This window comes from Euleptes europaea, chromosome 21 (assembly GCF_029931775.1).
Source record: "Euleptes europaea isolate rEulEur1 chromosome 21, rEulEur1.hap1, whole genome shotgun sequence".
NCBI lineage: Eukaryota > Metazoa > Chordata > Lepidosauria > Squamata > Sphaerodactylidae > Euleptes > Euleptes europaea.
This window is the reverse complement of record NC_079332.1, coordinates 19,744,980-19,769,407: the sequence shown is the minus strand read 5'-3', so window position 1 is coordinate 19,769,407 and position 24,428 is coordinate 19,744,980. Positions and strand designations below refer to the sequence as shown.

At 48.0% G+C, this 24,428-nt stretch overlaps 1 protein-coding gene across 1 annotated transcript in view; it reads left to right on the top strand.

The window, feature by feature from the left end:
• Positions 1 to 23,267, top strand: part of CREBBP (CREB binding protein) — a 128,376-nt gene extending 105,109 nt beyond the window's left edge. Inside the window, exons 24-31 of the mRNA XM_056866166.1 lie at positions 3,105 to 3,255; positions 6,475 to 6,621; positions 13,123 to 13,236; positions 15,271 to 15,436; positions 18,491 to 18,658; positions 20,035 to 20,196; positions 20,451 to 20,732; positions 21,175 to 23,267. Coding sequence (XP_056722144.1) covers positions 3,105 to 3,255; positions 6,475 to 6,621; positions 13,123 to 13,236; positions 15,271 to 15,436; positions 18,491 to 18,658; positions 20,035 to 20,196; positions 20,451 to 20,732; positions 21,175 to 23,247 — 3,263 coding nt within the window. The 3' untranslated portion in view covers positions 23,248 to 23,267. The remainder of the gene's footprint in view (positions 1 to 3,104; positions 3,256 to 6,474; positions 6,622 to 13,122; positions 13,237 to 15,270; positions 15,437 to 18,490; positions 18,659 to 20,034; positions 20,197 to 20,450; positions 20,733 to 21,174) is intronic.
• The last annotated feature ends 1,161 nt before the right edge of the window (positions 23,268 to 24,428 follow it).

The following is a 24,428-nucleotide window of genomic DNA, read 5'->3' as shown; positions in this document are numbered from 1 at the left end:
TCCGTTATCTCTTCCTAATCTGGGGCACCCCGCAAATGTATCTCTTGTGGCTCAGCACAATTCAGCGTGTCCTCAATGGTGCTCCAGAGCGGGGATGAGCCCAGGCTCCATGGGGACGCATTCCAATGACTTGGTCGCCCCCCCCTTACCCTTGCTGGGCAAGGTTCTGGCCAAGATCTGGACGGACAGGACAAGTGGCATCCTGGTAGCACCTTCTGGCCCAGGAGATCTCAGTTCACGATTCTAATGCCCCTGACTCAAGGGAGTACTGTTCCTCCCCAAGATATTTCTCACATTCCTTCCAGAATCAAGCTGGCAGCATGGAGAATTCTATGTAATCTATGGTCAGATAGGGTGGCTCAGGTGCTGCTGCACCCCATTAAGTTGTCCACAAGATGTTTTTCTTGATGCCAAGCGGAAATGTTTTTCCTTGTGGGCTGCTGACAATGGTTTGTCCAGAGCTTCTTCTTTCCTGTCGTCAATTTTTGACTACCTCGTATGTTTAACGATGCTGGACTGTCCAATCCCTCGACTACTGTTCGGCCCTTCACGCTGAGTTGGACTCTCTTTTCTGTGTTCTTTTTTCACACCCAGACTCACAGAAGTTTTTTTACGGATATCAACCTCTATTCCCGGGTATCTCCACCTGTTCCTCAGTGGAGCTTTCCCTTCATGTTGTCCCAACTCATTAAACACCGCTTGAGCCTTTGGCCACCAGGGGCCTCTCTTTGCTATCCTATGAGACTGCCTGTCTGGTCACAATCACCTCGGCCAGTCGTGTCAGAGATTTAGTGGCTCTTTGTCGTTCCTCACCGTTTACTAAGTTTCACGCTGATTAAGTGGTGTTGCGTCTTACCCATATTATTGCCGACCCCTTCTTCCATTGCGGAGAGTGCTCTATACTTTTAAATGTACAGAGGGAGTCTGCATTTGACTCGATCTGTAGAGACATTCTTTGGACCAAACTATCTAAACTAGGTATCGATCCTCGCCTCCTATTCCTTCTTCCCAAATAAAGTGGTTCAAGATTCAGCAGTCAGAAGCAGTGTAAAAGAATTGGAACTGTGAGAGAAAAAATTATCATCTGCAGAATCATTGAATGTAAAGGGGGAGGTGATAGTTTTGCAAAATTATGCATGTGGGGGGGAGAGTAGATAGAGATATTTTCTCTCCGTCTTCTATAAAAACTCTCCCAAGTTTATGTGTTTTTAATTGAATTGTACTATTTTTACTGTATTTTAAATTGTTTAAATGTTTTTATGTCTGCCACCTTCATTTAAATTGATTTAAATAAAATAACTAAAGCTAGAATTCAAGGTATTCAGTTAAGTTTGTGAATAATAGATTCGAGCAGACAGAAGGAAATATTTCTTCAGTCAGCAGTGTCACATTCCCACATTGGGTCTGGCCGTTCTCACATGCATGTTGCGTGTTTGCCTGCATATAAAATCGTGTTTTCTATTTTTGCCACCACCCAGGGTATAAAACCCAGCCTCTCAGTAACCAGTGCCTTGGGGGTACGCTGGTAAGGCTGCCTCTGAGCAAGTACAAAGGGCAAAGCTTCTGGTTACTTTAGCTTCCCCATGGGTGCGCGTCCTTAGCATGTAAGAGCCGTCATAGCGTGTGGATGGGATTGCAAGCTCAGTCTGCTTACTTAAACAGGAAAGAAGCTTTATTATTATTATTATTATTATGTTTTTTTGAAGCGTTCCTTCCATTTTTGAATATGTGAGAACTTTCTGTACTGATCAGCAGCTTCCCTTGTTGGATACTCATCTGAAGCATAATTTAGCATTTTTGTAATTATTTTAACTTATGCTTTAATTATATATAATACAATTAAAACATAAGTTTAAAATAACTACAAAAATGCTAAATCATGCTTCAGATGACTAACTGTTGGAAGCTGCCCTGAGCCCGACGTGGTTGGGAAAGGGTGGGGTATAAATTGAATTAAATAAACTAGAGTGCATACATGGAAATAGCCATCATAGTAGGAGAATACAGATCTAAGGAAATAAAAGGAAAACATGTCTAACTGAGCTATATCATGCTAGTTACATGCAGCTGGCGCAAACACATTCCCCGCTACAGCATCTGGGCAAAGTGTTTGAGCACGGAACAAAGGAAAGCCTCACCCTTTAACCCTTCTGCCTGCTTAGGTGAAAACCTCCCCTCCCATGCAGAGTTAGAAATCTTGCTCCTCGTGGGGGCTGCTCTGCTCTCTGCCAATGGGATCCCTTGACACATAGCCCTCTCCTTTCTCTCCCTCGTCGCATTTTGATTCCTGCCCATCAGACCCTTTGGCAGGTGGGCCCAAATGGCCGAACCAAAGTTCTTGTTTTGCTTGACTCTCGCCACTTGGGGGAATGATCAGTTTGCCATGGGCTCAGGCACCGTGATCATAACAAGGAAAATTCTGGAATTCACTGCCAGTAGTAGTTGTAGTGATGGCCGTGAGCGTAGGTGGAAGTAAAAAGGGATTAGGCAAATTCTTGGAGGAGAGGACCCTTCCTCATGAATCCCAAGAGGAGGAGGAGGAAGAGGCAACATCTGGGGAAGGTCTTGGCCTTGATTGCTGGCCCTTCAGAACAGCTGCTTGGCCACTCTGGAGCAGGATGCTGGACCAGGTAGATCACTGGTCTAATCCAGCCGAGCTTTTCGCGTTCAGGGGTTGCTGTTAAAGGGCAATTAGAGAGGGATGCAGTTGCGTAGCTTCAAAAGAGGTGGAAGCCTCAGCTTCACACCTTTACTGATATCATGGTGCCCGAGGAGTTTGTTCATTTTGCAGTCTAGATAGTGGCCCGTATTTAATATTGCCAGCAAGGGCTTTCTATTTTGCCCTGTTTGGGAGTCCTTAGCATTGACATTTTCACAAAATTGTTACAGCCGGTCTTCACCATCTTTACCTGGAAACCAGTGCCCTGGGTCTCCGTCAGTCTTGCTTTCAAGGAAACATGCCTGGGGTGTCTCCCTTTATTTGCATGTCCAGTGTCAATGTTGAAAGTGGCCAGGCTGCTTCTGGGGGAAGTTGAGGTGGGAAGAACTCTTGGTGTTGCCTTGCTGTTATTTCCAATTAATTCTTCAGCCTTTTGTCTTCTTAGGGTTGCAGACCACCCGCTTAGGAAACCATTTGGAAGACAGGGTAAACAAATTTTTGCGGCGGCAGAACCACCCAGAAGCAGGGGAAGTGTTTGTGAGAGTAGTAGCCAGTTCAGATAAAACGGTGGAAGTGAAACCAGGAATGAAATCAAGGTTAGTTTCTGTCAGGCCTGTTTCTCAGTTACTTTGTTTTTCTTTCGTTTCTATCGCTGACCTGACCACTGACTAAGCTCAAGGACAACCCTGCATACCAAAGCCTGTTTGAAGCTCTGGGAACAGTCCTGGGAATAGCAGCTATGTTTGTGTTCTGTAAATCACTTGCAAATATCCTTGCCTTTATACTCGCTGAGCTCATTGCTGTCACCTTTCCCTTCATGCTCTGTAATACCTATTGACCAGTAAAGCCATCTTCTTTGGACCTGACTGTCTCTGTTGTGGTTTCTGGTTCGATGGGCCAAGAGCTGACAGTTTCGCTGTCCTTCACTGGTCCTGCTTCGTTTAGCTCGTGGTTTTGGCAACTGGCCTGTGCATTAATTTAAAACAGCTGCAGCCCCGTCTTTCTCCCAGGCAACTGTAAGATCACTTTTTGATGTGTTGTTAGCACTTCATGTTTGTGGAGCACTTTGTGTTCATGTTTGTCAAAAAGGAAGCAGAAGACTCTGTAGTTATGCACAAAAGCAGGCCAAGGATTGGGCAGTCATTGGCTGGGGAATTTTTTTAAAATATGTTTTTTCCCCAAGGAAGCAAATAGAAACTCCCGCATTAAAGATAATGCCCCTCTCCGTCCCAGATGATCAAATTCTGGAGTCATATATTTTAAATACTGGCATAACGGTGGTGATTATCGTGGAAAAGCACTGCTAGTAACATATCTCTTCTTTACCACCCAGAAGCTCTTTATATGTAAAATACTGTTATCCCTGCCACAGAAGACACCCAAACTACCACCTAAATGAATAAATGCATTCCCACACTCAACCCACACTTGCAATAGTTGAAGACAAATATCAGTTGCTCTGTTTCGGTTATTCCATTTATTCAGATAATTATTTCCATGTCTTTGAAATTAAGGTTCAAACCGATATCCTATATTTTTGTTATCATTAAACCATCAAACAGTCCCCTGGAACTGTTCCACATACTAATAATAAACTTGAAAACACCCAAACTGCCTTTTCTGTTGGTTTTTGCAGTACATTTATTTAATGATATTTTAGTCTGCATTTCTCCCAAGAAAGACTGAAGGCAAGTATCAGTGATAACTAAAAACGATACAAACCACTTCTAAAACAAATAAAACATCAGCTTCTGCCAGAAAGTACACAACAAATCTGTTCACCACCTTAAACGCTGCAGCCTTACAGCTGCAGCCTTACAGGGGTTCCTAAAACATATTCAGGAGGGCCTCTCCTCAACAAAGCATATATTGGAATGTGGCATATATAAGCTTGAATATACACGTATTTTGACAGTCAGAGTGACCCTTGGCCTTATAGTGCTCACTCTCCTTGGTTTGTTTTCCTACCTTTAAAGCAGATTCAGAATAATTCTTGTGTCCATAAGTATATTCAGCCTGTCTAAACCAGAACTAAAAGGCAAATGTTTTATAAAATTCTGGGTGGTTTTATCGTTTTTCTGTTTCTTAATTTGTGTGAGGGTTTTCTGAGTAGTGATTGGTTATATCAATTGTGCATTATCTTTTGCTGTAAATTGGGAAGGGGAGTGTTAACCTGCTAAAACTTGTCCTTAGAATTCAGTATTTAATCTTTGATGATCTCAGGCAGCAGCTTTTAAGACTTCAGCCCCTTTCTCAAAAAAAAAAAAACTTGTTTCAAAGACACAATTTGTTTTTTTTAACAAATCCCCAATAATCCAATACTCAGTCATTTTTTTCAGTGTATTTGCTGAGAGATCTGACTTTTCTAAACTTTTATTTGTATTAATGTATTTCTTTCTTCCTTTGGTCTTTTACTTCAGTACTATGATATAATTATTAAAGAACTTCAAACAACAAATTTAAAAGCATCCGGAAAGGTCTTGATATTATCAACTGTGTTTCCATTATTATAGAAATCAGGACATTTTGTGTGACTGTTTTTGCTGGATTTGAACTTCCTTCAGCAAACAAGTTTAATTTCTAAGCATTTTAACGTACGATACTACGACTTTCTGCCATGTCATCACAAGGAGATAATGATTTAAATTCTCCTGCAGTTGAGTCCTCTGAGAGACTTGATTCTAATTGCATTTATCTCCGTGTGGTTAGACTGGAGTAACTGTGCATAGGATGGCACTACATAACTTTATGTAGAGGTCTCTGGAGAGGCAGGATGTAAGTATGGAGTATGAAGATATAATACAAGAGGCCAGGCTGAGAAATATATAAACTCGCCTAAATCGATGCAATTAGCACAAAAGAGCTGAGATTTCACTTGTTAATCTATCTTTGAATGAAATAGTGTTCACCATACAATTTCTGTCTGAGGAACTGTCACGTGATGTTTATTTATATCCCCAGCTAACACCAGTTCCACTTTCCTAAATTTTGTTATGTTTTTTGTTAAGTGCTTGGCTTGATTGTGGGCATATAGCAATACTAGTGTAATAGTGATAGAATGCACGTTTCTTTTAATTATCAGAAAATGGTCCCTTCTATCCAGAAATTTTTCCTTAAGCTTACAAACTACCCTATTTGTTAAGAGAATAGCAACCCCACCCCCTGTGTTATTTGCACAAGAGGTAGCTTTGAACTCCAAGAACCTTTTGCAAATAAATGCATGTCACACTTAATAAGACGAGTTTCTTACAAAACAGGTTGATGAGGCCTCTGCTTCTTACCGTAATTCACCGCACAATCGTCGCCACCGCATAATCGTCACACCCTGTTTTTTCACTCCAAAATTTGGGTTTTGACCTTTCATCGCGTAATCGTTGCAGCTACCCAGGACTCTCCCTAAAGCCTCCGTTGTCCACAGCCGCTCCAGCCCCACCCGCACTGCAAGCGCCGAAGCACGAGGGGCTCACCCTGCCTTCATCACCTGGCACAGGGCAGCTGGGCAGCGAAGTGCAGGAGGAGGACGCGGCTGGTTGGGGCTCGCGAGAGGCGCACCCTGGGGGACAGGAGGGGAGTGATGCGAGCTGTGACAGTTTAGTAATCAGTGATTTTTAAAAAGCTTCACATAATGGTTGCACCCCAGTTTTTTGCAAAAGAAATTGGAATAAAATCTGCGACCATTATGCGGTGAATTACGGTAATCCATGTGGTAATATTATTGTGCTCCATCGGATGACTTAAAGTGTTCTCATTTTGCGAAAGCTTAATTTCATTTTTTAATAAAATGTTTCGTGATTGCTGGCTTTTCCCTCCTGCAGGTTTGTAGATGCTCGTGAGATGGCCGAGGCCTTCCCATACCGAACAAAGGCCCTCTTCGCTTTTGAAGAGATAGATGGCGTGGATGTTTGCTTCTTTGGCATGCACGTGCAGGAGTATGGCTGGGATTGCCCACCCCCAAACACCAGGTATTTGGGCCTTGTGTTCAGGCTGCAGGTGATGTGCATGAAGGGAGAGCCGTTTTCTCCTTGAAGCGGAGGCCTCTCCCACCCTGGAGCCTTCTCCGGGCTTGCCCCTGCCGCTCCTCCAGCTTTCCCTGGCTTAGAATTTTCTCTGCCGATTCACTGCGTTTGGCTCCCTGTTGCCTCTCCATCCTCAGTGCTTGCATTTCATTGTTTCTCAACTTCGCCTTTATTGGGATTCTGCCTGTGGTAGCCAGGAGCCTCTAAAAACATAACCTCTGGAGGAAGGATGCTCTGTTTGCCCGGAGTGTGGGAAAATGCCCTCGGCCTTATTCCTGCTCCACTTGTGTCAAAAGCGTGTCTGGAGTGTCTGGAGGTTTTCAGGCGTGGGGGTGGAACGAAGCATGCTACTGACCCACTTGTCCACCTCCCCCACCTAGGGAGACAATACCTCTGACTGAAGGAGCCTGTGAGGCAGGAAACACACTCATCAGCAAAGTGTAAAGAGGACTCCTTCGTTCAAAAGATCCTCTGTATGATTAGTAAAGAGAGCAGAGCGTTAACAGAGCCATAATGGGTCCTGAAGGTCAACCCAGTGGCTCTGGCAACAGGCATAAAAGGCAAAAAAAAAAAACCAACCTCACATAGCCAAGGGACCAATCTGTCGGCTGCCACTCAGGTGATAAGAGGAGGGCTAAAACAGAAGAAAGGTGGCCACATAAAGTATCTGAAACCCTGTGCAAGCTGAGACAGTCAGAATTTTGAGCAATGAGCCTTAAAAAGCAAAGGATAAAAGAGGGGCTTAAAAGATGCTTGCGAAAGAGTTTATGCAGCAGATGTTCTAGAAGTTGCCGTGGCCATATTTTTGGGATGGGGTGTGTGACTTCTGGCCAGAGAAAATGAGATTGAAACGGAAAATGGGTCAACCCCCATTTTCAGGGGAACTGGAGAATGGATCAATCTCTGATCTATCTTTTTAGGAGTATTCTGTTCATATGCAGTTATTTATGGCTATTGGACTGCAAGTGATTCAGCAGCCTGCTGATGTCTGTCGTAGACGCTGAGTTTTGAGGTTCTGCCTGTGTAGGGACAGAAAGGAGTAACAGTCAGGGTTGCTAAGCTGTGGCTAAGGAGGACTGACGGAAGCCCCCTTTCCGGGGGGGGGGGGATAAGGCGACCCCAAAACCCCAAAGTCTGTACTGGTTGGTGGCAGCATTTCCGGGGCATTGGAGAGGCATCAGCAGCAAGGACTGCAGCAACCATGAAATGGAGGGATGCCTCCTTAGAAGGAGCTGCTGTTGGGAACGACAGGCAGAGGAGTTCCTTCTTCGATGGTTTAATTAGCTGATAAAATGCTTAACAGGATTACAGCAAAAATCATAGAGTAGGAAGGGGACATACAGGCCATCTAATCTAACCCCTGCTCAATGCAGGATTAGCCTAGAGCATCCCTGACAAGTGTTCATCCAGCCTTTGCTTAAAGACTGCCAGAGAGGGAGAGCTCACCACCTCCCTAGGCAGCCCATCCCACTGCTGAACTATTCTCACTGTAAAATTTCCCCCCTAATATCCAGCCGGTACCTCTCTGCCTGCAATTTAAACCCATTATTGGGAGTCCTGTCCTCTGATGCCAACGGGAACAACTCCCTGCCCTCCTCTAAGTGACAGCCCTTCAGATACTTAAAGAGAGCAATAATGTCCCCCTCAACCTCCTTTTCTCCAGTCTGAGCATTCCCAACTCCATCAGCCCTTCCTCGTAGGGCTTGGTCTCCAGACCCCTGATCATTCTCGTCGCTCTCCTGCACCCACTCCATTCTGTCCACATCCCTTTAGAAGCGAGGCCTCCAGAACTGCACACACTACTGCAGGTGCAGCCTGACCAATGCAGTGTACAGTGGAATTATGACATCATGCGATTTGGATGTTATGCCCCTGTTGATACACCCCAAGATCGCATTAGCCTTTTTTGTCACTGCATCACATTGGCTGCTCATATTTAACTTACGGTCCACCCGTACCCCAGATGTGCACACACACTGCTACCCAGAAGTGTATTCCCCATTCATTTTGAATGTTCCCCTTTTTTGTTACCCAGATGTACAACTCAGCACTTATCCTTGTTGAATTGCATCTTGCCCATTTTTCCAGTGTGTTCAGTTCTGTATCTTCCGGGGGTGTTTGCTACTCCTCCTGATTTGGTGTCATCTGCAAATTTGATAAGTAGTCCCTTCACACCCTCATCCAGATCATTTATAAAAATATTGAAAAGTACCGGGCCGAGAACCAAGACCTATGGCACCCCACCGGACACCTCTCTCCAGTCAGATGAAATGCCATTGACAAGTACTCTTTGAGTGCGATTCTTCAACCAGTTCCCTATCAACCTAACTATCCTAGGGTCCAGTCCACAGTCCTCTAGTTTACCTATCAGAACATCATGGGGAACCCTGTCAAAAGCCTTACTGAAATCTAGGTAAACAACATCAACCCCATTCCCTCGATCCAGTAAGCTCGTCACTCAATCAAAAGAAGGAAATGAGGTTGGTCTGACAGGACCTGTTGGGGGCAAATCCATGCTGACTTCCCCAGATCACCAAGTTCTCTTTTGAGTGCTCGCAGATTGATCCCTTTAAAATCTGCTCCAGTATCTTCCCTGGGACAGAGGTCAGACTGACTGGTCTGTCATTTCCTGGGTCATCTCTCCTCCCTTTTTTGAAAATTTGGGATAACATTTGCCCTTTTCCAGTCTTGTGGAATGTCTCCCGTCCTCCAAGAAGTCTGGAAGATGATGGACAAAGGCTCTGCAAGCTCTCTAGAAAGTTCTGTGAGCACTCTCAGGTGCATACCGTCTGGCCCCGGGGGATTTGTACTTATCCAATGCAGCCAGATGCTTCTCAACTACCTCTCTGCCCGTGTCAACCAGCAGCCTGGACTAAAAAGAACCAACTTCAACAGGTGCTGACACCACCAGGCTTCCAAAGGAGACTCCCTCACCCGCGTGGAATCATAGAATCATAGAGTTGGAAGGGACCACCAGGGTCATCTAGTCCAACCCCCTGCACAATGCAGGAAACTCACAACGACCTCGCCCACACACACCCTCGGTGACCAGAAAATGGATGAGTAATCTCCTTCAGACAGCCCTCGTGGTCAAGACTTCGGCTGGCTCCAATATCACCACCACCACCCTTAAAACCTGCTCTGAAACTGAAGGTCTCCCCGAGTAGAGGCTTCATTTCCCCGCACCGTGACCATCTCAGATTTTTGGTGACCATAATAAAAGACTGTTCACAGGATGTCATTTGCCACCAAAAGAAATGTTTTCCATGCCTTATTTTTCTTGCATTTAAGCCTGTTCCCTCAGTTTGGAAGCTAATTTGCATGGACATCATGCTATGCGTCCCAGATACGAAGGCAGCCCCCAGACTTTAAGGTGCCAGCCTAGCAATCAGCTTTTTCTGCCAGTCCTCACCGACGTTGAGCTTTTGAACCTGAAAACCAATGGACAGCTCAGCTTGCAAATGCCTGGACAATGGGGGTGACCCCTTTGCGGGCCCGTAAAATTTGACCCCCTGTCCCAAACTTCACCAAACTTTGGTGTCCATCTAAGGAGAGTCCCTTGCCCCCACAGGAGCTTCGAAAAAATTCCCATAAACTATAGTGGGTCCAAATTTTTTGGTAAACTCAGAAATAAGCTGAACACCAATATTTACCAGTATGGGGTGTTCTGCTTATTCCGGGTTTACCGGGGGGGAAATCGGGCACAATAAACCCGAACCTGAAATATCCCGAATTATTATTATTATTTTTTTGCACAACCCTAGATCCAGTCTACAATATCTTTAATTTTTACCCCTGGCAAGCAACACACCTCTTGGGCCAGGGGGTCAAGCGTGGACACATGACGTTCCATATCCCTCAGCAGGGAATCTCCGACAACCAACACTTTCCTTTTCCTTCCTGTGCCAAGTCTTCGTATCCCCCTGAGAGGCCTTGAATATCTCCAGCTATCTGCAGAAGGCAACTTTGGAGAAAGCAGATTTCTTACAAGGGAAACTTATCAGTTTGATAATTCCTGGTGCTTACCTGGGCAGCAAATTAGAACAAGAGTCCAGGAATACTTGATTTTAGTGCCACTGGACCTCTGTTTTTTAATCTGTTTGATGCTCTTTGCAGAGGCTTTTGATTGTATAGGGAACTGCAACTGAGGAAAAGACCAAGATAACAAAATAATATTCACTAGAGATTTATTTTGTGACACGGGAGGAGTCTATCCAAATGGCTCTGATGTCTTTCCAAGAATTGCAGTCATGAGAATCCTTTCCAGAGACCATTACACTTAGTTCTTCAAAGGACAGACCAAACTAACAAGTAGGCCCATTCTGCGTATTTATTGATTTAAGATATTTATAATTTGCCTGTCTCTCAAAAAGGTTAGGAAGGGATACTTTCTAGGCTGCAGCTCCCCAAATGGGACACCAGTCAGACCGTTGACAAAAGATCAGATTCTTCCCCTCACAAAAAAGCGTGATTGCAGACCCTGGACTCTCACTATGATTGCAGAGATTTGAGGAAGCAAAGTGGCTATGTGTCAACAAGAACATGACACACAGTTGGTGGTGGAAAGTGTTGTCAAGTCACAGCTAACTTACGGTGACCCCCGTAGGGATTTCAAGGCAAGAGACGGTCGGAGGTGGTCTGCCATTGCCTGCCTCCACGTGGGCTGAGAGAGTTCGGAGAGAACTGTGACTGGCCCAAGGTCACTCAGGAGCGGGAATCAAACCCATTTCTCCAAATTAGAGTCCACCGCTCAACCATTTGACCACGCTGTCTCTCATCACATAGTTACAATACAAGAAATACACTGTTGGGAAGAAGAGTTTACAGGTTGTCACTCAAACAAAATAATGCATTCATCCAAATTACAACAGCATTGCAGACATTTTCTCCTTTTGGCGCAAAACTTTTGCAGTATGCTTTAGTCTATATGCAGCATCATGAAGTGTATCATTCCGGTCACAATAGTTTTGTGAAGAAGAAGAATTCAGGCGTTCCTTCCCTTAAATACAAATGAGAAACAGTGAAGATATAATTCACAGCACAGTTAGAACTTCCAAATTAGGTCTCCTAATTGCTCAGGAAAGCCCTTGCCCGGAGAATTGCTTGGTGCCATATTCCTACGTGGATGAGAGATTTGCGTTCCCTTTCCGTCCAGATCTAAGCAGGGAGGAAAATTCTTAAACAGTACTTCAGAGGCAATGAGGGACTGGATGTCAATGAATAAATTGAAACGACATTAATCTCCCCCCCAAAAGCTATATATTTATCTTATTTTAAACGTTTCTGTGCCATCTTTACACCCAAATAAGGTCCCCAAGGCAGCAGACATCAAACCATTAAATAAATAAAGAAATGTAAGTAAATGTTCCTGGTGGTTCCGGAGCCCGTCTCCCTCCAGTCCCATAACTCTGTGGGGGCAGCAGGCCTCTTGTCCTCTGAGGGACGGGGGCCCCTCCTGGCGGGCTGAGCTCCTGCCCTTCCCAGAGGCCCTCCTGCTCTGTGACAGCAGAGTAGTTCTCATAACGGAAGCAGAGCCCAGGAATTGGCGCTGCGATAAAATCTCGTTCGTCTTCAAGACTCCTATTTATTCTCATTGTTCTTTGCATTTCTCTGCGCAGTCACACAACCCACCTGCCTTTCTCCTCTGTTGGATTTCAGAAAGATGATTATTATGTTAAGAGGATGATATCAGTTTTGGGTGAGACTATTTTGGTTCTTAGCTTAAGGTAATGCACATTTTGCTTAAACTGGTGTTTTGTCTTGCTTGGCTGCCTGTTAACCTTATATGCGCCACCACAATAAGGTATAATTTATTGAACACTCATTTTATGGCATCAGACAGCAAAGAGCACACTCGCCCCTCTTTTCAGCCACTGAAGGCTAGCCGCCTGGGCTGGCAGGTATTTGTTTATGTCGTATTTATTTAATTCATTTTACCCCAACTGGAACTCAAGCTGGCTTATATCTCCTCCCTTTTATCCTCACAACAACCCTGTGAGATACATTAGGCTGAGTGTGTGACTTGCCCAAGGTCACCCAGCAAGCTTCCATAGCAGAGTGGGGATTCGAACCTGGTTCTCCCGGATCCTAGTCCAGTTCTCTAACCACTACACCACACTGGCAAGTAGGAGCCTGGAGCATGACTCCAAAAGAGTCCCTGTGCTTTCCGGAGACTGGTAGCTGGCACAGGTGTGACTGCACAGAGGACATTCCCAGTACATCCATGTGTTTTGCTACCATTTCTCCAGTGAATTTCTCAGAGGTTAAAAATCATGTGTCCAAAACCAACAAAGAGTTAGCTGTACAAGTCCATTTGGGGCCTCATACGTGACTGTTTCCCAGAGAGAGAGAGAGAATGCATTTGGGGGCAACCACAGAGGTTTCAGCAAAATTTCAAGACTGCCATTTTGTTGCTGATCCTTTCCCCCCCCCCCCCCTTTATCACAGGCGTGTGTACATATCCTATCTGGACAGTATTCATTTCTTCCGGCCAAGATGTCTCCGGACAGCTGTTTACCATGAAATCCTCATTGGATACCTGGAATATGTCAAGAGACTCGGGTAAGCATTTTTATGTGCCACTGTTTCACTCACACGCCCTAATGGCCCTGCCTAAGTTTACAGTGCTCATCCCTATCAAATGGGCATTGGGAGAGGGAGAGAGCCAGTCGGGTGGATTTGACTGAATTCTTGAAAATTTCCCCCAAGGCCACACGTCACACTTTGCCTGCCTGGGTGGACCAAACAAAGTACATATAAACGTAGCCAGTGGTTTTCAACGTGCCCCTTGCATAGGACTAAGTCAGCACTTAAAATCATAAGAAGTAAATATAAATTGTCGAAGGTTTTCACAGTCAGAGTTCATCGGTTCTTGTAGGTTATCTGGTCTGTGTGACTGTGGTCTTGGTATTTTCTTTCCTGACGTTTCGCCAGCAGCTGTGGCAGCAGCTGAAGGACATGTCCTTCAGTGTTACTCCTCTGAAGATGCCTGCCACAGCTGCTGGCGAAACACCAGGAAAGAAAATACCAAGACCACAGTCACACAGCCCGGATAACCTACAAAAACCGATAAATATAAATTGTTGTGCATGGCTGTATATCTAGGAAAGTAGTGATGTGTCTGCTGGTATATTCCAGCCACAGGGAAAACTGCGCCAGTTCTGGAAGTCCTTACAGGGCTGCTATATGCAGGATCATTCCCAGAACAGCGGTTTTAGGAGCAAAATGGGCAAATGTGGACACAGTCAGGTGTAGACGGGAGTGCCATTTTGCTATGACCAGGCAGCTGGAAGTCAGGAACATTGGCTTCCTGCACCATAATGTGTATGCGTGGTTTACATTTTGCAGCATATTCATTTTGTCCATTTTTTCCCTGTACCTGAGCAGGAAAATGTCACCCTAGTAACTAGGTTTCTTTCCACAAATGCTATCAAGAAAAAGAAGAGGTCACTGTAAATTTGTATGTGAGTCACAGTTAAGTACAGTAATGAAAATACTTTCTTTATATAACCTTTTTAAAGGGGGAGACTTCTGACATGCTGGGTCATCTTCCTTTCAGGTAAATACAGTATGAAGCAGCTCTGAAAGTCTTCCAGAACTGGCTAGCAAGCAGCACATTTTGTTTCACGTTACAGACTGAGAGCAGTCTTTGTGTTCCTGACCCCCTCTGCCATTCTCTCCTTTCTGCTAAGATGGGGGAGGCCCATTCAGAGGTGCCCTCCATCTTTGCTACAAAGGGAGAGGCTTGATGTTAGCGCATGATTCACGGATGCTCCCAAGGGAATCCTTTCCCTGCATCCTACAGCCTCTCTTGGCTGTAACAGGTTGGACAATGAGCTGATTTGCAAGCCAGCCTCTGCACTGTTTGCCAAGGGAGGCAGAGTGGAGAAGAAGGAGGCGCTGGTGGTGGTTGCCCCAGCCGGTGGCTGCTGCACACGCCAGGCCCTGACCTGGAGTGGAGTGGCTGGAGAGCTGGAGTGGGGAGCTCAGGAGGTTCAAGTAACAAACTGGGCGACAGCCAGGAGCCCACATCCACCGCTCACAACCTTCCTGCCCTCAAATGCCGCTCTGAGCTCCTCAGGGTTATTAGTGTAACAAACAGACATAGACATGCAGCTGGCGGGGCAAGTGCTCCTCAGGGACAACTGTCTGCAACTCTCCACCCCACCCCACCCCCAGTCCACCTTGTGGGCTGCAACGGAAGCCATTGTCGAAGTGCTGTGTGGTCAGGTTCAGAAGCCAGGCAGACCTGGATTAGCAGGTTCATATTTGCTCACTTTTAAAGCAGCATTCCTCCAAGGGAGGCTTCCTAAGATGAGAATTCTTCAGAGGTTGCTCAGGCCACATTTGCTGATCTTGTCCATGGGGCAAACAGAACAGGCCAAAGTGTATTGAGGAATATCACAGCAGAGAATGGCTGCCATTTACCTTCAAGTGATGTGTACCGCTGTAGGTTTTGGGGTGCTAAAATTGTTTGGAGTGCTGCCTGCTGTGCTAGCAAAGATGTGCAGCCAGGAAGACGCTTGTAACTCTTTTGCAATTTAGCCTCGATTGCGGGAAGAAAACTGTGGCCTTTTGCTTTTTTGGGACATGCAGGTATGTGACAGGCCATATCTGGGCCTGCCCGCCAAGTGAGGGGGATGACTATATCTTCCACTGTCACCCTCCCGATCAGAAAATCCCCAAGCCCAAGCGCCTGCAGGAGTGGTACAAGAAGATGCTGGACAAGGCCTTTGCAGAGAGGATCATTCACGACTACAAGGTGAGGGGCGTGCTCCCACTGCTGGCTCCCTGGGTCCTCTCACTCGGAAGGGCAGGCAGCTGCTGTTTTGGAAGCCCTGCCGACTGCTTGTGTCCAGGTTGGGCATGTTCAAAGTGACATGGAGTGCACAGTACAGCCTTCAGCAGAGTTAGGCCCTCCTAAGCCAGTGACCTCAGTTGCCCTGGGGGTGCATAAGTCTCCCTGTGGTTAGCCTAAGAGTTTAAAAACACATCTCTAAAAACACATCTGGGTTTTTGGTTTTTTGTGGGGGGGGTTGTTTTTTGCTAAGGATTGGCTTACAAATATCAAGTTTTGGAAAAATTTCTTGTAACTCCCTGGTTTGGCCTGGAATAACACTGGAATAAAGGTAGAGCATCTGCTTGGCAAGCAGAAGGTCCCAGGCTCAATCCCTGGCATCTCCAGTTAAAGGGACCAGGCATGTAGGTGATGTGAAAGTCCTCCGCCTGAGACCCTGGAGAGCCGCTGCCTGCCTGAGTAGACAATACTGACTTTGATGGACCAAGGGTCTGATTCAGTAGAAGGCAGTTTCATGTGTTCATGTGACATTTTGATTAATCAGTTTACCACTTCAGAATATATTTGCATATGACCTGATACAGCTAATTTTGCTATATCTTAATTGCTATATCTTAATTCTTAAATCCCCTTTCTCTACATATGGTCCCATTTTGTGGATTTTTTGAGCTGCATTCTGGGGCTGTGTTCAGACTTCCTTATATTATTTGGTGTGAGGGGGAGGGTGGTAAAAACCCCAAAATAATAGACACAACATCTCTAGCTTTAAGAGATGAATTCCCACTGAGATCTCGACAGTCATTTTGGAAATTGGTATGCAACCTCAGCAATATTGCCGCACCTTCTGACACATCCTGTGTGTTTAAATTTTAAAGCAAAAACTGGAAGGGCCGTGCCAGTTTTAGTACTCCAACATAGCAATGCTCACTGTGTCCCTAAGGCGATCGTCTTCCGCTGTCGGGCACTTGCCATGCACTCTTTCCATCTCTAGTCACAGTTCAGACTGAGGTAAATCTGGTCCTGAAATATTAGAATATGTTTCTTTCTCTTTGCTAGTTATGCTTGTGTGGTGTATATTTTATCTATATGCTTTCCTAAGGCTAGCCACATGGATAAAGGTAAGTACAACTTTCAGACTTTCCTGTTTTACTGGTAAAATTCATTGTGTAACCAATGAATGTAATGAAAAAGCTTGTTGCCGGCGTATAGCAGTTGTCCTTCAAGTGGTCATGCAGGCTTCGCATCTGCATGGATCATTGATTTAGGAATGTCTAGAGGGAGAATTTAAGCATGGAACCCTCCTTCCTTCAGAGGCGCGGAGAGGACTGCTCGTGCCTGAAGGGGAGCCAGGCCTTCCCACTCAGTTCCTTCCAAAAACCAAAGCCCACTGCAGCAAGGTAAAAGGGCCTGTTTTGCAGTGACAGCGGGCCACAGTTGTTGCCACAGGTCTGGTAGAATGAGCTTCTGGGGGAACGGTTTAGAAGTCAGCTGGTGACACAGCACAGCTCTGTCGCCCGGGGAATCCACCGGCCAAGTCTCAGACGGTGCACGCCATCCCCACTTAGGGTCAGTGTGGGCATCGGAGAGTCGGGCTGTTTGTGGAAGGCGGCATTTTTGTTAACGGAAAAGAAAATACTTTTATTTACAGCCATTGGCCAGCATACAAAATTCAGTTAACGGAAAAGAAGAAAACAAAATGGGGAGGGGAAGAGGGGAGGGAGCAGATGTAATCTGTCACTGTCCTCAACCGTAGGCCTGGCAGAATGTCTCCGTCTTACCGGCCCTGCAGATCTGAGCCAGTTCCCGGAGGGCTCATTCGACAGAGAGTTCCACCAGGCAGGGCCATGGCTGAAAAGCCCTGGTTCCAGTTGAGGACAGCTGGACAATTTTAGCTCCAGGGATCACCAGAAGACTGTTACCTGCGGAGTGCAACCCTCTTTGGGGGGTGTAGCGGTAGAGGAGGCCCCGAAGATACGCTGGTCCCAGATCATTTAGGGCTTTGAAGGTCAATGCCAACACCTTGAACCTGATCCCCAGATACTCAGTTTGGCGTCAGTGCAGCTGGCAGAGGACCGGTTGTACGTGCGCTCTCCAAGGGGTCTCCATAAGAACCCACACCACTGCATTCTGGACCAGTTGTAATTTCCGGGGCACACCTGTGTAGAGCAAGTGACAGTCCTGTAATCTGGAGGTGACCGTTGCATGAATCACCATGGCTAGATCCGGGCAGAACAGGTAGGGTGCCAACTGCCGAGATTGGCGAAGATGGAAAAATGTCCTCCTGGCCCTATCTGACCTGGGCTTCCAATAAAAGGGAAGGCATCCAAGGGTCACCTCGGAAGAGGCTCTGGGATAAGCTGAACTCTTGTCGGAAGCTGGGGCTCCTTGACCCAACCCCCCCCCCCCCCGGCCAGCCACAGGACCTCCAGGGTCTTTGATTGGTTCCGTTTCAGACAACTCTGTTTTAACCATCGCGCCATAGCCTCTAGGCACACAGCCAAGGTGTCTGGAACGGTGTCTGGCCGGCCAGCCATCGACAGATAGAGCTGGGTGTCATCAGCACATTGATGACATCCCAGCCTAAAACTCTGGACCAATGGGTGAAGTGAGGAATATAGATATTGAAATATATGGCTGTATATGACAAATTCTGTTGTCAGTACTCTGATAATGGGTGCTGATAAATCACAATAAATAAGTATAATAAACTGCTTCCTTTCCATTATCTTTAAAACAGTGGTAAATAATTACTTGGAAGCCGCCCTGAGATTTTTGTGAATTCTGATGCAGTTAATGGAATACGTTCATAATTTGCTTTCTTGTGTGCACAATGTGTAGGTTTGTATGTCTTTATTGCCCTCATGTAACGTGTGACCAGTGTGCCATACAAAGCATCCCCAAGTGGAGCCGGCATAGGAGTGTTCAAAGCTTTCTGTTCCTTCACACTCTGTGGCCCTTCCTAAATGTGAGTGACAGCTGTCTGTTGAGTCTGACAAGGAAACTGCCTGTCTTTCTTAGGACATCTTCAAACAAGCAACTGAGGATCGGCTGACCAGTGCAAAAGAACTCCCTTACTTTGAAGGCGACTTTTGGCCCAACGTGCTGGAGGAGAGCATTAAAGAGCTGGAGCAAGAAGAGGAGGAGAGGAAGAAGGAGGAGAGCACAGCTGCTAGCGAAGCACCAGAGGTAGCTGGCTAAGATGTGGAGTCATGCATTGGCTGGCTGGGGTGGGGGGAAGTCACATGGCCCAAGGGCTCCTGAGACAAACGCTCCCCACCCCTACCCTGCTGAAAATTGGGCTAGGGAAAGCGTCTGCTGGAGGCACCAAGGGAGGAAAGCATCCCTTTCATGCAGATGCAGCCTGGCCTGTCAATCTCCCTTCCTGCCTTGGGGCTGGGGGGGGCTCCATCCCTGTCCCTTGTGGTCTTTCTCGGGGCAAGGAGGGAGGCTTATTCAGAGAGTTCTCTTCCTTGCTTCTGGAGCGTGGCAGGGAGAGCACAGGCAGGTGCTCCTCTTGGGGATGGGGCCTGGATTGAAGCAGGCTGCTCTTGGGGCGTGCTGTCGAGGCGGCTCATGTGCAGACTTTGCTATAGTGCATGGGTCTACTGCACACCTCTTGGCTGCCTCACTGTTTTTAAGCTTCTGTGAGAAAATTCCCTCCTTTCAAGAGCAAGGAATGTCTAAGGAAAGCACAGTGCCCTGCTTGTGTATTTTAACATGAGGTCTAAAGAAAATCAAAATACTTCAGGACATTTGAACAGCTGCTGGCTCAGTTCTCAATCTGCTCACCAGCTGTGGTCAGGCAGCCAATTAATCAGCAGGCTGTTCAGCTGTTTGCAGTCTGTTTGTGCCGGTTGGGTGCAGCAGGGATCTGAAGCCATCTCTCCTGCTGCTGGGGGGACTTCGCTGGGTCCCAGCACTGGCAGGACCCATGAGGCTGGGGAGGGGGGGTGTCGGAATCTGGCTCCCAGCAGATCACAAGGACCCTCTGAACAGCTTGGCTGTGTCCCAGGCTTTTTTTGGGGGGGAGGGGTCAGAAGCCCACACCCAGGTGATGGTCACTTGGCAGTCATCTCCCCCTTGGCTGGGCCCCAGCAGAGCTTCCTACCACGGGGGGTGGGGGTGGGGGGATGCAATGAAACCTCTCTGCCTCTCAGGCTGGGACACAACAAAATTTCCCCAGAGGGAGATTAGACACTGACTAATCCCAGCTGATCCCCAGGGAGTTGAGATTGAGCTTCTGAATAAACCTTTGGCAGCTGTTTGCATCAATCACCACCAGTGGACCAAATTCAGGTTCAGCGTATGGTGTAATCATGAATGTCATGAATTCTTGGCATCGGTAGTTAAAACACAAGTGCTTAAATTCTAAGCAGTTCCATGACAAGCCAGACAAATGTAAGTGTGTTTATATAGCTAAAAATCCCATCTCCTCAAATCAGCATAAAAATCAAAATGGGTCTGTTGTTCAGCACAGCTGGGAAATGGTGGCTCCCTTCCCAAACCCCTGCTGGCTGGGGTGTGGCAGGGCCAGCTGAGCAGCTTCCGGGTGTCTCTGACAGGGGAGCCAGAGCGACAGCAAAAACGCGAAGAAGAAGAACAGCAAGAAGGCCAACAAGAACAAGAGCAGCATCAGCAGAGCCAGCAAGAAGAAGCCCAGCATGCCAAATGTGTCCAATGACCTCTCTCAGAAGCTCTATGCCACCATGGAAAAGCATAAGGAGGTACCCGCCGGGTGCGGCTTCCCCCCTTCCGGCGCCCTCTTTGCCTCTGAGGTGGCTGGGGTTGAGGCCCTTGGCGTCTTGCGGGAGGCTGAACATTTGGGCTTGTGGCCCAGTCTCCAGGGAACGGCTGTTTCTGTGTCCCCAGTGGGTGGGCCCTGTTCTGTGGTCATCGGACGTGTCTCTGACATGGCCAGAGTGTTTTGACTAACCCCTGTCACTTTGCCCATGTTGTGTGTTCGTCCCCCCCGCCACAGGTATTCTTTGTGATTCACTTACACGCTGGACCGGTCATCAACACGCTGCCCCCCATTGTGGACCCAGACCCATTACTCAGCTGTGATCTGATGGACGGTCGTGATGCCTTCCTCACTTTAGCCCGGGACAAGCACTGGGAGTTTTCTTCGCTCCGTCGCTCCAAGTGGTCCACCCTGTGTATGCTCGTGGAACTCCACACGCAAGGGCAGGATCGTTTTGTCTACACGTGCAATGAGTGCAAACACCACGTGGAAACCCGGTGGCATTGCACCGTCTGTGAGGTGAGTGGGCGCGGTGGTTCTCTTGGGAAGCTTTCTGGGGCTGAATTGCCCCAGGCTGCTCCATTTCTGTCTTTGCATCACAAAATGCCCAGAATGCGTTCCCTCTGATTTATTCTTCCTTGCATGCTTGGGAAGCAGCTGGAGTTGTCTGGTGATCTGAGAGTCCCCTGAATGTAGTGAGGGGCCTTGGCTCGCTCGTCTGGGCATCTCTTAGCTTCTCATCTGGGCATCTCTTGCCCCCTCCCCCTGTGCAGAGAGTCACTTGAAGAGTGGAGAGCTGCCAGAGACTTGGCTTTGGAGAGAACCTCTCTGACTCTGACATGTGCTCAGCAGGGATGAGGACGGGATTTGAGAACGTTTCTCCCACACACAGGAGAAGCGGTGGGCTACCAGGGCTGCCTCAGCGGCCTGACTTGTGTGTTTCTCTCTCTTTGCCTGTCAGGATTACGACCTCTGCATTAACTGCTATAACACCAAGAGCCATGAACACAAGATGGTGAAGTGGGGCCTGGGCCTGGACGACGACAGCCACAGCCAAGGAGAGCAGCAGTCGAAGAGCCCACAGGAGTCGCGCCGCCTGAGCATCCAGCGCTGCATCCAGTCCCTGGTGCACGCCTGCCAGTGCCGCAACGCCAACTGCTCCCTGCCCTCCTGCCAGAAGATGAAGCGGGTCGTCCAGCACACGAAGGGCTGCAAGCGTAAGACCAACGGGGGCTGCCCCGTCTGCAAGCAGCTGATTGCCCTCTGCTGCTACCACGCCAAACACTGCCAAGAGAACAAATGCCCTGTGCCCTTCTGCCTCAACATCAAACACAAGCTCCGCCAGCAGCAGCTCCAACACCGCCTGCAGCAGGCGCAGCTGATGCGGCGACGGATGGCCACCATGACCACCCGCAACGTGCCTCAGCAAAGTTTGCCTTCTCCTACCTCAGCCACTCCTGGGACTCCGACGCCGCAGCAGCCCAGCACCCCCCAGCCCCCCACCCAGCCTCCCACCCAGCCCTCCCCCGCCAGCATGTCTCCGGCTGGCTTTCCCAGTGGGACAAGAACTCAGCCTCCGCAGCCGCCCATTTCAGCAGGCAAACCCGCCACCCCTATGGCCGTGCCCCCCCCTCCCTCCCAGCCTCCCCCAGGAGCCGTGGAAGCTGCTCGGCAGATTGAGATGGAAGCTGCCCAGCAGCAGCAGCAGCAGCTGTACCGGGTCAGCAGCAACGGCTTGCCTCCCGGCCGAGCGGGCCTGGTGAGCCCAGCGGTGGGAGCCGTCAATCCCCTGCAGCAGGTGGGCATGAATGTACCCCGGCCCAGCTCGGTGGGCAGCCCAGTGATGTCCGGCCTGCAGCCTGGGCAGTGGCAGTCGGCTCCCTTGCCTCAGCCACCGCAGCCCCTGCAGCCAGGCATGCCGAGGCCCGGCATGCCCATGGCTGCCCAGCAGGTGATCACTGGGCCCAGGATGCCAGGAGTGCAGCCGCCCCCCCGCAGCATCCCCCCCAACGCTCTGCAGGAGTTGCTGCGGACTTTGAAATCGCCCAGCTCCCCCCAGCAGCAGCAGCAAGTGCTCAATATTCTGAAGTCCAACCCTCAGCTCATGGCCGCTTTCATCAAGCAGAGAACAGCCAAGTACGTAGCGAATCAGCCAGGCATGCAGCAGCCCCAGCCCCCTCCGCCCCCTCCGGCAAGCCTGCACGCTCCATCCAGCTTACAGAACATTAATGCGCTGCAGGCCGGGGGCCAGAGGCCTGGCGTGCCTCCCCAGCAGCCAGGCATGGCAGGCTTGAGTCCCCAGGGCCAGGCGGTTCTGACCCCGAGCCACAATGCAAGCATGGCCACCATGAGCCCTCAGTACCGGGAGATCCTGAGAAGGCAGCTCCTGCAGCAGCAAAGCAGCCCCGGCCTTGCTGCTCATAATCAGTTCCAGCCGCCAGGCCCCGGGGGCTACTCCCAAGCCCTGCAGCAGCAGCAGCAGCATCTCTCGCTCCAGGGGGGAGCCCTGGGTCAGATGGCGCAGCTGAACCCGATGGGGACAGACGGCAGTCCCAACATCCAGCAAGCTTTGCAACAGCGCATGCTGCAGCAACAGCAGCAGATGAAGCAGCAGATCGGCTCCCCGGCTCAGCCCAACCCGATGAGCCCCCAGCAGCACATGCTCTCAGGACAACCGCCGGCGCCTCACCTCCCCGGCCAGCAGCTCCCCACTTCCCTCAGCAACCAGGTGCGGTCCCCGGCGCCGGTGCAGTCTCCCCGCCCCCAGTCCCAGCCGCCACATTCCAGCCCGTCCCCCCGGCTGCAGCCCCAGCCGTCCCCTCACCACGTCTCTCCGCAGACCGGCTCCCCGCACCCTGGGCTGGCTGTGACGATGGCCGGCTCCCTGGAGCAGGGACACCTGGGCAACCCCGAACAAAGTGCCATGCTGCCCCAGCTCAACCCCCCCAACAGGAATGTGTTACCCAATGAATTAGCCCTGGTTGGCGACACTACAGGCGGGGACACGCTCGAGAAATTCGTGGAGGGCTTGTAGCGGCCTGGGAGCCGGACAGCCCCTCCTGGAACTCTTCGTACTGCAAACAGACCTCTCACTTGACGTGAGACCGGTCCTTCCCGTACCCACGGAAAGAGGAATTGCTGTTTAAAAAAAAAATACAAAGAATATATATTTTTTGTTAAAGCCAACCAGGTGTGGTTCAGATAACCTGGTTCTCCTTTTCTTTGTTGTTGATGTTGTTGTTGTGGGGTTCTTTTGTTCTGTTGTTACCGTTGACTTTGCTTCTTTTTCTTTTTTTTTGTAAGGGAAAAACAAGTCCATTATATTCATAATTTTATTTGTACTTTCAAGACTAAGCATTTGTGTTTGAGGAAAGAATATTATTTGGAAACTGTTTCCTGAAATAATGCAGCATTCTTCTAATGTATCCTGCTCACGGTGCAGAAAGATTCTTTTCCCCCTACGCTCAACTCTGCAGGTATCTGAAGTATTACGGGACCCCCGGAAAAAAGACAAGAACCGACTCTTGCAGAACACACACACACGTCGCAGGTGTAGAAACTGTTGCTTTGTTTCTCTGATGAAACTGGTTTTGGATTTTAAAAAATAGGGACGATCACTTCTTAGTCTGCTAATTTTAATACAGAAGCATATTCTTTTCTTTCATTATTTGATGTGAAACTTGAAATGAGGAAAAGCAATTTTAGTGTAAATCATGCAAGCTCTATAATTATAAATACAGAAAATTCAACAAGATTCAATCACTGTATAGAAGGGGGGAACAAATATTTCTTACTTCTATAGCATATTGTTAAATAAACTGCAACAGACAAAAAGGGGGGGCCTCCTTGAACTCATGTACATGGTATTAACTCTTAGTGTTTGGGGGTTTTTTGTTATGAAAATGCTGTTTTCAACATTGTATTTGGACTATGCATGTCTTTTTCCATTGTATATAAAGTATTGCTTAAAAGTGATATAAATTACTGAAGTTTTTTAACATGTATTTTGTTCTTTTAAATCCATGTAAGAATGTTTAAGGTTTTTATTTATTTATATCTATTTTGGATCATGTTCTTTGTAATGATATGGCTATAATTATTCACACCCTCCTCATTACACAGCCCCCAACCATGTGCACTTTGCAGACAGCATCTCTGGGTGCCTCTTAGAGAAATGGGAAAACACCCACAATTGGCTTCCCTCTTTCCTCCTTG